This window comes from Netta rufina (genome assembly GCF_964035555.1).
Source record: "Netta rufina genome assembly, chromosome: 7".
In the NCBI taxonomy this organism is placed as follows: Eukaryota; Metazoa; Chordata; class Aves; order Anseriformes; family Anatidae; genus Netta; species Netta rufina.
In genome coordinates, this window is record NC_140130.1 from 1,918,867 (window position 1) to 1,932,318 (window position 13,452).

The 13,452-nt window shown below is 40.7% G+C and overlaps 1 protein-coding gene across 2 annotated transcripts in view; it reads right to left on the reverse strand.

Annotated features, from left to right (window-relative positions):
* ANK3 (ankyrin 3) overlaps positions 1 to 13,452 on the reverse strand; it is a gene marked incomplete at its 5' end in the record, with an annotated part of 292,518 nt that overhangs the window by 48,301 nt on the left and 230,765 nt on the right. For both annotated transcript variants that reach the window (XM_084290405.1, XM_084290404.1), the window contains 2 exons: positions 3,082 to 3,236; positions 6,266 to 6,490. In XM_084290405.1, coding sequence (XP_084146531.1) covers positions 3,082 to 3,236; positions 6,266 to 6,490 — 380 coding nt within the window. The remainder of the gene's footprint in view (positions 1 to 3,081; positions 3,237 to 6,265; positions 6,491 to 13,452) is intronic.

A 13,452-nucleotide genomic window follows, 5' to 3' on the forward strand; every position in this document is an offset into this window, starting at 1 on the left:
TCTTGTCTCATTCCATAGTTTGCAAATGACTGTCAAAACATTCGCTGCCCAGGTATGTGCATTTGTGCCCATGATTTATCTACAGGTACAGAAAACTACCTGTAAAAGCTGCAAGAACGTATAAAGCAAATGCAAGTTATACATAAAAGGAGCCCTACTGAAAACGTAAGCTATTTGTAAGGCAGAGAGCTTTTTCCTTTTTTTTTTCATATATATAAAGGCACGCACACATATATTTCACTTGACTTAATTTTAAATAAATATAATATGGTCAAAAGCTGTGAACTAGTACTCTTGTATTTGGAATCAAACTCTTCCTAGTCCTAAAAGCAACACAAATTCCCTGTATTCCATCAGCCCTGTATTTGCCCAGCACCATCTTTCAAATAAGATTACTTCAAGCAGAAACCTGATGACAACAAAGGAACTGACTCTTAGCATCATGGTTAACTATTCTTCCATGGTAATAAAAGCAAAGTTCTGCTATTATTTAATGCTGCATTTAATACCCTGAAGTACTGCCTTCTGCTCTGGATTATTTTGAGTTTGAGACACATTTTTCCAGCAGATGGTGCTGCTTCCAGTAAAGAACGGGCAGGTTTTCAGCAGTCCCCATGTCGGGAGAGGAGCAAAGATGTCCTTCCTCGTTGTCATCCCCACAGGCTGAGCAGCACAGCAAAACAGAAAAAACGGAACAGAAAAGCAGACTGCACCTTTAAAACAGTCAGCATATTAAAGATTCAAGAATAAAAGTCTGACTGTCCTTCTACACAGACAGGAAGAACTAGTGAAACACAGCAGGTCTAACACAGAACGGACCAACTGCTTTTAATAGGAAAACAGTCATTCCTGCAGCATGGAAACAGCCAGGGAATCACCCAGCGTTTAGGGATGATCGCACAGATGAATTTTGTTGCAAAGAGACATTGGAAGACTTTTTGAAACAGAAAAGGTGTCGTCTGAATGGAACAGAATTTTGTCAAGGTCCTTGTACTATTTTAATGAAGGTTTTGTTTTCCTAACTAGAGAAGAATTAAAGTAAAATGAACTGAACAAATGATCAACACAATGCTCTGGGTGTGACTGTAATATTTTTTCTCCTTTCTCTCACATAAATGATCGCCTGGGTTCATAAATGACATTTTTGTGGCTTGGCGTTTAAGGTGCTAAATATTTTCACTCGAAGGGAATAGCCCAGTGTCCATCACACTTCCTGTGATTCACTAGCTGCACTTCTGCCCACTAACCTCAAACAGCAGCTCCCCAGAAGGGAAGAGCCACCTGAAATCCTCAACAATTGTACCCTGGCTCCAAACTGTGAAGATTATTATTTTAGGCTCTAAGTACAGAGGGCTGCATGCCCACTGCTCAAATTGTTCTTATTTATTGAGCCCTCTTTCTCTGCAAGATGTGAATTTATCCATACAGCATCCCAGGGGAGCTCCTCCGTTATAAATGCAAGCTGCAGCACTCCAGAACAGGGTTTTGTGCCTAGATTTCCTATCCCCAAATTGAACTAAGCTCAGTTTGAAAAGCACAAAAAGCAAATAATAAGCAAGTTGCTTTTCAGTTCTGACTACCTCGTCATGGACAAGGCACAGATATTTCACTCAAGTGCCAAATCATTATTTTCTGTTTCATATGGTAGTGCACAGAGAAGCACGGGGTGGTAGTGAGATTTTTTCTTTCAGAAAGGCTAAAACTACACCTTTGATCCCAGTGCAATTCTTATCCCAGCAATACCATCCTGGGCCACACTTGCTCTTTTGCCTGCTCCAGTGCTTTTAGGTACCTTTCCGTGACAAGGTTTGTTATATTTTTCCAAACCCACTGACCCTACATATTCAGTGTTTCTGTCCTAGTGCTTGATTGGTTCTATTACATTTATTTCCAAATAAATAGCTACCATCGTGTAACAAACAGAACTTTGCACTTGGTCTGTATTTTTACAGGCTCAGGTGCAGCTCAAGTACTTCGAAGTGACAATACTACACCCGCCCATCCTGCAAATCCCATTCCCAGATGACCAGATCAGTAAAAATGCTAATCTCATTGCCCAGGGAACCCCTCACAACAGCACTATTTTCCTTTCTATATCCTCAAAGTTTGTCTTCTACTGAGGCTGCCCTCTTCAAACAAGGAAGATCAAAGACAGAGCCTGCTCACAGATACCCCTCGTAGCTGCCATCCACAGCCTGATCATTTGCTTCAAACACTTTGGCTGATAATGAAAAAACTTTCCTGCAGCTTGTGGAAAGCTCACCGCACCGTGACTTTCTGTAAAAGGTTATCCAGAGAAAATCCTGTGGGTAAACCCTTACAGAACGCAGAAGTCCTACACACAGGCTATTTCATTCACACTCAGATGCAAAGAGCTAGAGCAACGGTTTATCAGCACAAGCACTGAAAAACACTTGCTAGGAAAAGAAAGCAGTGGTGCCATGGGTTCTCTGTGGCCCCAGCCTGGCTTTGCTCACAACATGTCCACAGGGACGGTCTGTCACAGCATCTTCTGATGAATTGAGTACAGCTGAGTCCTCTCCTCTTAAGGGACTCTCACATAAACGGCAACATCCACACAAAACAGGGGAGCCAGACTTCCCAGATGGGCATCAAGAAGCAGGTTATGTGTTTGGAGGAGGCAACCCCTTGGAAACAATACTCTGTCTAAGAATGATCTATAGGCTGAGGTCTACATCTGTGGGAAAGTCAAATAGAACTGGTATTTACTCTTTCCCCTTGGTTTGGAATGACCTTCACGTGGCCCTGCCTGAGCAGCAGAAACACACTTACCTCCAGCTGGGATGTTATTCTCAACTCTGTGCTGTAAAGCAACCGTGCAACTTGGCTTAAACTTGGCACGACTTCAGACCAAAGCTTACCACTCTTTTCAGGATGTCTCCAGGCCACTGCTGAACAGTTTTTCTTTACAATCCTTCCATTAGTTTAATACGTAACACACATTGTATTCCCCAAAGTCAGATATTCTCTGCACTGTTTTATTTTAGGTTGCTTTAGTCTGCTTCTATTAGCAAGCCTGCACAAAGACAAGGCTTGCTAAAACTTTGAGAAAACGTTTACCTTCATCCATGCCATTGAGTATTTCAGTTAAGTCTTCATGTTTGCTGTCATACTGGTGTTCCTTCCACGTTTCACCATTTTCACTTCGAAGTACGATTAATTCTCTTTCCTTTCCTCGCATTGATCCAAAATGTGGGATTTCCACTATGACAGGGCTAGACAAAAAAGGAATCATATTATTTTTAAGTCACATATTTCCTCACCACCCTTAATTTTCCTATAGTTATTAAATCCTTAAGAAAACTACAGTCATTTTAAATTGTAAGTACTGTTACAGTAAAAATGCTTTTAAAATTGCCAAAGCTGCACAATCCTTTATCATTTAAACTGTAGATCATATATATAACTCAGAAACATTTGTATGTAGCTTATTTTTAATATAAATCTTTTGAAATAGTTACCTACGTGAAGAAATGGCTACAAGTTTTGCTAAAGACAGTTCTCCCTGCACATATATCCTGGCATGTGGGCAATCTAGCACATGCAGCACTGCTGACCTTTAACTGACATTACCATAGTCAAAATTTGGATTTGGCTTAAGTAATTTACAGTGGCCAAAGTTAGTTCAGAAATTGAATTTATGCAACAGCTATTGACTGCAGCAAGAATTGTGTGTGCATGTAGATTTTAGGCTTCAAACCAAGTCCCAAACTTTTCAAAGTTCTCCCTGGCTCTCTCTGTTGATGCAGCTCCTGTGAAATACAATAGGTTGTTTCTCATTAGTTTCACTTTCTGGTTCTCATGCCCAAAATCACAGCTGCAACATCTGTAAACATCACTGGGGAATGTTTAGATCTTTACAGAATGGATTTTTCTGAGTTTAGCAACATCATGACCACATTTATATTAGTTACTGTCAAACATTTTTGGGAAAGGGAAGAGAATGGGAAGGTGGTTAATAATACACCTAAGTCAACAGACAATGTACCTTAAACAGAGGACTGCAAGTGCATTACTGAACAATTATTGTGAAGAATCGACAGAAACCACCATTCACTTCATGTGCCATTCCTTAACAAAACAGACATTTTTGCCAAACACTTCACAGGCAAGATATGCATTTTCAAGTATGCTACGACAACTGACTGAAACCACGCAGTAAGTGAACAATTATGGATTATGCAGCTTTAAGACATTTAAATAGACAGTATCATTATTTTCCTACAGAGGTTGTAAAGGATTTCACCTCTTTGTAACAACTCAGTGAAAAGTAACACCACGTGATGGGAGGAGCATGCAGCACTTCCACAGTACGGTGCACCAGCAAGGTGCTTGGCTGCAGTAACCTATCGATTACCTGAGTACGGAAATCACAACAGCCATCAGGAGTAAAATATGAATTGGAGTCCAGTTTTCATGTTACATACCAAGGGAGGAAAGTTATATAGTACTTTTCCCAGTTAATACGCATTTTAGATACTTTTAAGAACACCCAGGCTGTTACTCCAATCTCAAGTTCTTTAACAAGAAAGAGAAATGTGGCTGCTGTCTCCCATCGTGTGCAGCAAGTAAATACCAAAAATTGGAATACATTGCTTGGTCAGATGTTTACTCTCTAGTTCAAAAGGAGCGTAAACTAAAAACTAACACTGTAGTACAATCTTTGCAGGCTAATATTTCAGATACTGTCTCTGTAAATATTTAGAAACCACACAATTTTGTGCATGACATTTAACAAGAATACTCAGTGAGAAGGTATTAAACAGGTATTGAACACCAAACACTCACCAATATTTTGAAAACCTAATGCAATAAATTTCACAATATGGCTTGAAAACAACAGTCAAAAATGTACAGAAACATTCTTACATTTTAGACCATATACTGCAGCTCCTTTGGGTAGCATACTTGGCTTTGTAAGTCTATTTTAACAAGATGCCTCTCGCAGTTTGAAAAGATTAATGTTTCTCCATTGTTAGAGTAAGTTATTTGCTCAATGAGACTTTCTTAAATAATCTTTCATAAATAATAGACTTTATATGACCACATTTTACAATGCTCTTCCCAAAACAGACTCACTCAAGGCCTGTAAATACCTTCTCTACCACAGGGCTGAACTTAAAGGACTGTCACCGTGTATTAAAATGTATTTGATGCAGTTGAAACACTTCAAATTTAAAAAATTACAGAAGCACAGAAGTTATGAAAGCAGAATGCTGGCAGTGAATTTTACATGCCTGTAAGCACAAGGTAGTAGCAGAGCTATATTAAATCAAGCCACTATGATTTTCTTTCAGTGACATAAATCAACTGAAAGCTTCAGAAAACTAAATAAATAAAAAAATAAATGGGAATAACAAAAAATTAGAAACAAAAGAAAAACTGTAGACATTCTGTATCTTTTCCATACATATCCTACCCAATAAATTTTGTTCCTTGTGGACCAAGCTGCAGGATTCGGCTAACCATGCTCTCGCCCTCATTTAGAGGGGGAGGAGTTTTAGGAAGATGCAGTTTACTGAATAACATCCATGCAGCAGGAAGAGAAATGAGAAGGGGAAATTAGGAACAAGCTGTCATTCCCGACAGAACCGGCAGTTTACACCAGGGTGCCACTCATGGTAATGAACAAAATTTATAATTAGGAAAAAAAGCCACATCATAGTGGATTGTTTCCCCTACTTTAAGCTTTAAAAAAGTCATTTCCTAGCATTTGCACTACTTGACACTCTCCAGTAAGCACTCCGCCCTCACTCACAGTGGCCTTGCTCACGGGGAGGGACCCAGGCAGCTCCCAGCAACTCGTGCATGGCTCCTGCACGCACCATGGCATAGGGAACAGAGTTCAATGTGGATGACTTTAGGCCACATTTCTGCGACAGTGACATTACTCTGGTACTCTATGAGCAGGAGGGTCATAGCCTGTTTTGGGTTACAGGCTCAACTCCTCCTGACTTCAAAGAGAGGTTGCATGAGTAGCAGGGGACAGGATCTGGCCTTTTCATGGCTTTCCTTACCTTTGGCTTCACCCTACAACCATCACAGAGGCAAAGATCCCCTTAAAATACAAGGGCAATTTCAAGGTAGGAATGGCAATTTGGCATTTTTCACTATTTCCAAACCAGTAGCCTATCTTACACGGTCATATGAGGTAGAGTCAATGTTTAACTTCTTAGATCCACAGGATAAAGGAAACAGAAGATGCAACATGAGTGGAAACAGTGGAATTCATAAAACAACTCACCCTAGAAATTGTGCCCCTGCCGGCCCCATTTCTACAAGTCTACTTGCTAATCCTTCTCCTTCAACCATTGGTGGTGGGCTGGCCAGTTTATGCCTCTTCACCAAGCGGCAGGTGATACGGGTCGGTGCGGTGCACTTGCGTGGTGGGATGATAATCCGCATTCCATGATGGCGACTGCCCCTCATCGAGCCCCCACGGGCATCAACCATAAAACTAACCAGGAAACTGTAGGGAAAAGGAAACATGTCAATGAAAACAGTCAAAAAATAAGCAAGAAAAAAAAAAAAAAAAAAAAAAAAAACAGCAAAAAGTCAGCTACCACAATCTTCAAAATATTATTGTAAAAGCCCTCCCAATCCCAGCTAAACTAAAAAGAATTTGAAGATTGTTTTAACACTTATACTTACACGTTAACTACTGGTTAACAAGAGCAGGAATTTCTCAAGGTCTAGCAACATATGGCAAAACAAACAGGTGCTACTGAGTAATTTGGATTAAAGAGCACACAAGTGTTATATTAGTAGTGACATACTGGAATTTAAAATCAGCCCTCTGTTACTGTTAGCTCTACTGCCCATAAATGAGTAACTAGCCTCACATGCAGAAAGGAACCAGACAGTGTAGAAAAAGGAGAATCAAAACTGCTTATTGTTTTGGGGATCTCAGTCTTCAAAGTCTCCCCACACTCTCATCTGCAAGCACTCCTGGTGGCCGGCAGAGAAAATGTGGGCACTGTGGGTAACAGTCCAAGCTATTAGTCGTTTTTACCGATGGGGAATGAGTAAGAATATCAGTAACTTTCTTTAGTATCAGTAAAAGTATGTATGTATGTACTTTAAGTATGTAACTTTCTTTAGGCTGCTGGCACTCTAGAGGAAATCATGTCATTACTCCACTATGAAAGTGACATTCTTTAGCAAAAAGCTACATTAGAGAAAAATCACATTTTCCAATGCATATTTTTTCAAATAACAAAACAGTAAATAATTATATTTTTAAGTGGGAAGTGGGAAATTATGTATTTTATTTTTTTTTTTTATTTTTATTTTTAATGAGTAAATAATAATATTAACAAGAGTAACTGTTAATAACCATGGTTTATTTCAACTCTGAAATGATGAGAAGCCGTGTATGTGAAAAATTACTGTCCTTAAGAAAAGAACAGTGACAGGGAAATGGAGCCTCCTCCCAGGACCAGCAACACACCTCACGTTCTTTCAGAACTCTGCTGCAAAAGCTCCTTCCCATCTAAGTGGATCAAAACATGCAGGTTACTGCAGGGCTAAGCAGTTACCGACGGGCTCCTTCGGGGTTCAAAATACCTTCCCTTCTCTCTCTACTATAGGCTGAAGAGAGATTATAGTTTCAGATAGATGTGGTAATGGGCCAGCATCAATGGAGACATGAAGTTACGAATTCAGCCTCGGCGCCAATATTTTTTTGTTTGCTCCTTCTGTTTGGTATGCACTGACACAGCTGGCACATCTGCTGAAGAGTTTCATTATTTTCAAAGCTGTTGCAAAAACTTCCAGAACTTACAGGCTAAATCTTCAGATAATTAAGAGGTGAATCCGTTCAATTTCCTGGCTCCCTACTGTAAATTGAACTTAGGGTAAGAGCCAATAATCCAGGGGGGGTCGTGAAGATCCTTTAAAAAAAGACCCCAAGTGCTCTTAAATATGAATGTGAATTTATGTAAGACAGTTTCATTTGCTTTTGAGACCAGCAGGATACCAAAAGTACCAGCTGACATGCACTGGCCAGCCCTGCAGATAAATTGCATTCAAAGTCCAGCCGACGTGGGTGGGAAAAATCTGCACAAAAGCAGGAGCATAATCAAAACTTTGAATTTAGTGCTCTGTAGGAAACAGGCAGATAGGGGATGTGAGCTGTAAAGCAAATAAAAAGTTGTCCAACTGTATTACAGGAGGAAAAATGCTATGCTGTTCTTCAAGCCAAATTAAAATATGTTAGTAGAGATGGGAAGGTAAAACAGGCCTCTGAGATGACCCTAACTCCAATTCATCATTTTTTGTGCCCTAGATACTTCACGAGACTGAAGCATGGAACAACATTCACCGTATTTTACAGGAGTTTTCATACAAATAAATTGTATCTGCATTTCTCTCTTAGATAACACCATGCATACCACTGAACAAATCCAAAATGTTGCCACTAGGGTACCCCAATTCCAGGTAAGAGGAATTACGTTTCAGTGAAAGGGGATCTTTGTTGAATGGTTAACCACTTTCTGCAACTCTGAGATCTGTATCAAAGGCAGTATTCCTGATATTTAAATTACAGCATAAGTAAGTTATAGTAATGTTAATATTTATAGATACAAGATCTTAGACATCCTGCACACTTTGTTGACTGGAACCTTGTCCATTTGGTACAAAGGGGCTGCAACAAGCAGAGACAACAGCTGTAGAGCCTGGACCTTTGGTTCTCTTTGCTCACTGAGTGCTATGAGCCTGTCAGCTTGTGTATGTTGCTTTTTTTTTTTCCTCCCTCCGACTGCTCTGTACAGTGGGTGGTGAATGCTGAGGGGCTAAGGCAGCTGCCTCTGAGCATGTCGAAAGGTGGGCCAAGGTTGTCTTCAGAGCTGGCAAGGAGCCAGCTTGTGACTAGCTGTGAAGGGAGTTCAAGACAATCCGTTCAAATTTACTATGAAGCTAGGTAAAATACTAAATGGGGACTTACATTTTCCACCACTGGGAAAATACTTGAGAGCAAGCTGTTACAGTTGTGCCTTGGAGTCCTCTTACAACTAACTGTACATGGTTTTGGTCTGCAGAGAGGACAGGGCCAACCCTGCCTAGATGGAAGTGCCCAGGGCAGCAGGGGCCTGGCTGGCTGGAGCATCCATCCCTTCAGGGCTGATGTGGCAGCAGCTCAGGGAGGCACATCTGCACGGCGCACCGCAGAGCCGCAGAGAGAGGCCTCCCGGGGAGTCTGGCAAAGCTGGGCCTGGCCTGATGGCTCGGTAAAAGGCAGTGTTTTGGAGAGCTGCCTATCGTGTACGTGATTACTGGCATGTTACGCCAGCTCATAATTAATCAAAAAGGTTTTCATCTCATGCAAAAATGCCAGAGCTCCCACTCAGATAAGATGCCTCTGCATCCATACTATGTAAGTGATGAGAGTACGTAAGAGTAGATTTTCAAAAATCTAAGCACCTAAATCAACTGACCAAAAAGCAGAAGTATGTACGTATGAAATTTGGGCCCAGAGTTCTCAGGCACATTTATGTTGCAGATTGCAAGGTTGTGCAGAGACAGCTATGCTGGATTTGACGACTTACACTGGTCCAGCCTTGGCAGCCTGGGGCTCAGCACTGCTAACGCGCACTACGCACAGCATGGGGAGCTCAGTGCTGCACACCAGCCCACTCCCCACCACAGCAACTAGCCCGTTCACAGCCAGCCTGGGTGTCTGTCTACACCACACTGCAGCCTCCAGAGAAGACAAAACCCTTAGCAGATCAGCCTTTATACACGTTGATCCCACATAAAGGTAATCATTGTCAACAGCATGTTGTTTCTTTCTTTGTTTAGTTTTCAAGTTAGTATTTTATTGTCTGAAACAAGAGCAGTATTTCCAAACAGCATTTCATGCACTTTCTATCACAAAGATTAGTAGCCTAAATTAATGCTGCACTAATAATGGAAACTACAATATGATCTCTAAAACACAATGCTAAATGCTGGTGAGCAATTTCTACTGGCATACATGGAAGGGATGAGGATGTGGGCGGATGCACTACGGACATCTACGTACACTCTGACTGTGGGAAACAAGTTTAAAAAAACACAAAATGAGGATTCACAGAAAGCACAGAGTTATCACCTTGAATCATACTGGGGAAGTGGAGAGGAATAGCTGCAAAATAATTTAGAAAGCAAATGGGAAAAATTAATGTAAGATAATTAGAGGCAAGCAACAGAAAATATCAATAATAAGCGCAAAGGAAAAGTAACAATCAGAAAAATAACAAAAGCAACACATTTGAAGGCCAACTTTAGAAATGATTTGGCTTTTGCTTTGCATATTGTAAAATATGTCATAAAATATGCTACCCATGGAAAAAAAATATATGAAGCATTCATTTTCACTAGTCAGCACAAGTCAGTAATTTCTCTGGGAAGTGCAGAAGTACATGGAACAGAGAAGAGCGCTTGTGATTTACTCAGGTCGGCAGAGAATTTATTGCAACAGAACTTCTTTAATTCCCCAAACATGGTTCACTGCGCCATGGAAAATCAGTTCTCGTGCTTTCTTACAGTTTTATTTCCCAGAGTATAATGTATAATATATGTATGGCAGGATGCCTGAAGGGAGTATCAATCATGGAATCATAAAATCTTTGCCATTCATGCCACTGCTTTCAAAAAAGTTCTGTGTGTACAGGAGGTTGGCGTAAACTACAATTAACTTCAAGTATGACACCTTGCAAGAGTGGATCAAGCATTTCTGAGTTTCTCAGTATGGGAGAGAATATGACACGTTAGTTTCTTTCTTTGAGCTCAGGAAACCAAGGAGTTAAAAAAGGCAACATGGAGAGAGCACAGCCACGTTTCAAGGTGTACAAGGACGCTCACATCTGAAAGCTGAAGGCGACCTTGGTGATGGAGCTCGACCTTTCCAGAGGCCACAAGATTGCTGACACATTTCAGTACACTACTTATGATGGACCCTGTTCAAAGCATATCCTGGCAAAACAACTTATCTGAACTCAAAAATAAAAACATGAAGCACCACCTTGGCTTAAAAAAAGGAAAAACCAGAAGAATCAAAATTACTGCCAAGTTTTCCTTCTTTCTTCCTCTTTCACTGACACATTCCTGGAGATCCACACCCTGGCTCCCCAGAATTCCCCTTCTGCCTCAGATTAGAGATGGGAAGAAATGTTGATGCTCTCTTCTGACGGTGAATACAACGGGAAAGGAGCAATGCGAGGGAACACACTGCGGAGGGGCTGCCCTGGCGTGGCACACTGGGGGACTTGGGGGTATGAGGAACGCAAAGAGCAGCCCACGAGGATTGTTGATGGCTGGTGACCCTAGCTGCCACGCCATCGCCTACAGCCACCGAACAGACAGGGACAAGGCAAGGGGATGAAGCACCACCACCAAGCAGAAAAGGAGCTGCTTTTCAGAGAAGAGGAAAGTCATGATCCAACGCACATCAGATATGCTGAGCTACTGGCAGATGAGAAGGCAACATCTGTTGATTGCTCCTAGATGAAGATAATGAGGAAAATCAAGCAGTATCATATTATAATAGGGAGCCACAATAGAAAGAAAATAAACAATGACTTTTTTCTGAGAAAGGAACTGAGTCATCACAACATCATTTCTGATGGACTTTATCCATCAAAAGAAAAATGTGGTACGGCAGAAAAGCTGTAACTGGTGGCAGAATATTCTGGTGATCAGATTCTCTCCCCCACCACCTTCCCTACAGCCCCCCAGTTTGCCCCAGTGCTGCGGGTCTGCAGCCCTTCCCCTCTGGGCAGCAGCTAAGGCCATGGCTGCACAAGCGAGGAGTGATGTATAAAGTGAGCAGATCTGAAGTAGTTGATTCCAAATATCCCATGTCTTTCAAAAGAAGAAAGAGCCAAAATATACGTAACTTGACAAATTAACTGATTTGACAGGGCAACTTACTCAGTGGATGTATAGTAGGTCTGTTTCTTTATTTCAGTAAGCAAATGAAACAGCACAGATAAGGTAAGTGTACAATCACCTGAGAAACTACTTCGAAAGAGTTACCATCTGTGCTTTACTGTCAAACTGAAAGAAAACTTCCACCAGGGATTTCACTGTGTTGTCCTGGGCCAAGTACTGAGATAACATCTTCATTCACGGTTTGAGCACTGGACAGAAAGGGCTGATAACACTTTGGAAAAGAGGATCCAAATTAAAAGCTATCTTGCTAAAATGGAAAAGGGTGCTGAAATCAACAAGTTGAAAGGCAGTAAAGGCAAATGAAACATAAGGAAGAAACCAAACACAAGCTCAAAACGTAGAAAAAATACTAAGACTGCAGAATTTCAGAAAGGAACCAAGAAACTCTAGCAAATCACAAACACCAGTTAACAGGAGCTATAGCTACCAAAATGATAATTCTCACTGCAGTATTTAGATTAATTGTGTCATGTGTTAGATCAAGGAGGTAGTGGTCCTGCCCTATTTAGCCAGTACTGGTGCCAAAACTGGCTTAGAAATAATCTAACATCAAAAAGGGGAGAACCAGGAGACAGCAAGGAAGAATCTGGTGATATGTGCAAAAAAACACCTAGGAAAACATGAAAAATTATACTTTACAAAAGAGAGAACTACACATCTTGCAAAATACAAGACATTGCAAAGAGACAAGTGGGATATTATTCTCCATGACTATCATGGACAGGACAAGAAATAGGCTTAAGTCACAGCAAAGAGATTTTAAGATGAACATCAGGAAAAGAAATGTTGCAGCAAAGGATAGCAAGCCACTGAAGCTGAGGGACTACAGACCCTCTTTTATTTTAAGTGACCATGAAGAAATTGAATGTATTTCAGGAATGGCTTGCTTATATTTTATGCTGTTATAATGCAAGTGGATGGCCTGCCAGCTCTCTGAGGTCCTTTGCTAACATACCCTTCTGTGCTAACCAACAGATTGCAGCTTTTCATTCCACAGCTCCTGATAGTTCAACCCTAGCATTGACCATGTGCAGAGTTTTATTAGATCAGGACCTACAAATCCATCATTTTTTTATTTCTGTTCAGCTCTATCAGGTGCTTACACTTAACTGTGGCACTGTAACTTTGGAGCTGTGGGATTTGCTGTGGAACTTGTGGCCTTGCTTTAAACTAAAATCTTTTGGTATGTGCTGAACACATTTTCATTATAAGAATGGAATTAGTCAAAATTAAAAAGGACGTGTAATTTATGTTCTGATCTTGAAAATTTTATAACAAATATTTATACTAGATAATCTCAGATGTAACGATTCCTTCCACCTGCGTATTTGTTTGTAAATTTTAAAACACACAATCCAAAATTACTCTTACTACATTTAAATCAAGTGTATGTGGTACTTTCAAGAAGCACTGTAAGTGCAGTGATGACTCGTGAGTAAATAACTGAACTCGAACTACAGATTTTGGAGAATAAACAGGAGTCTGGAGGTATAAATA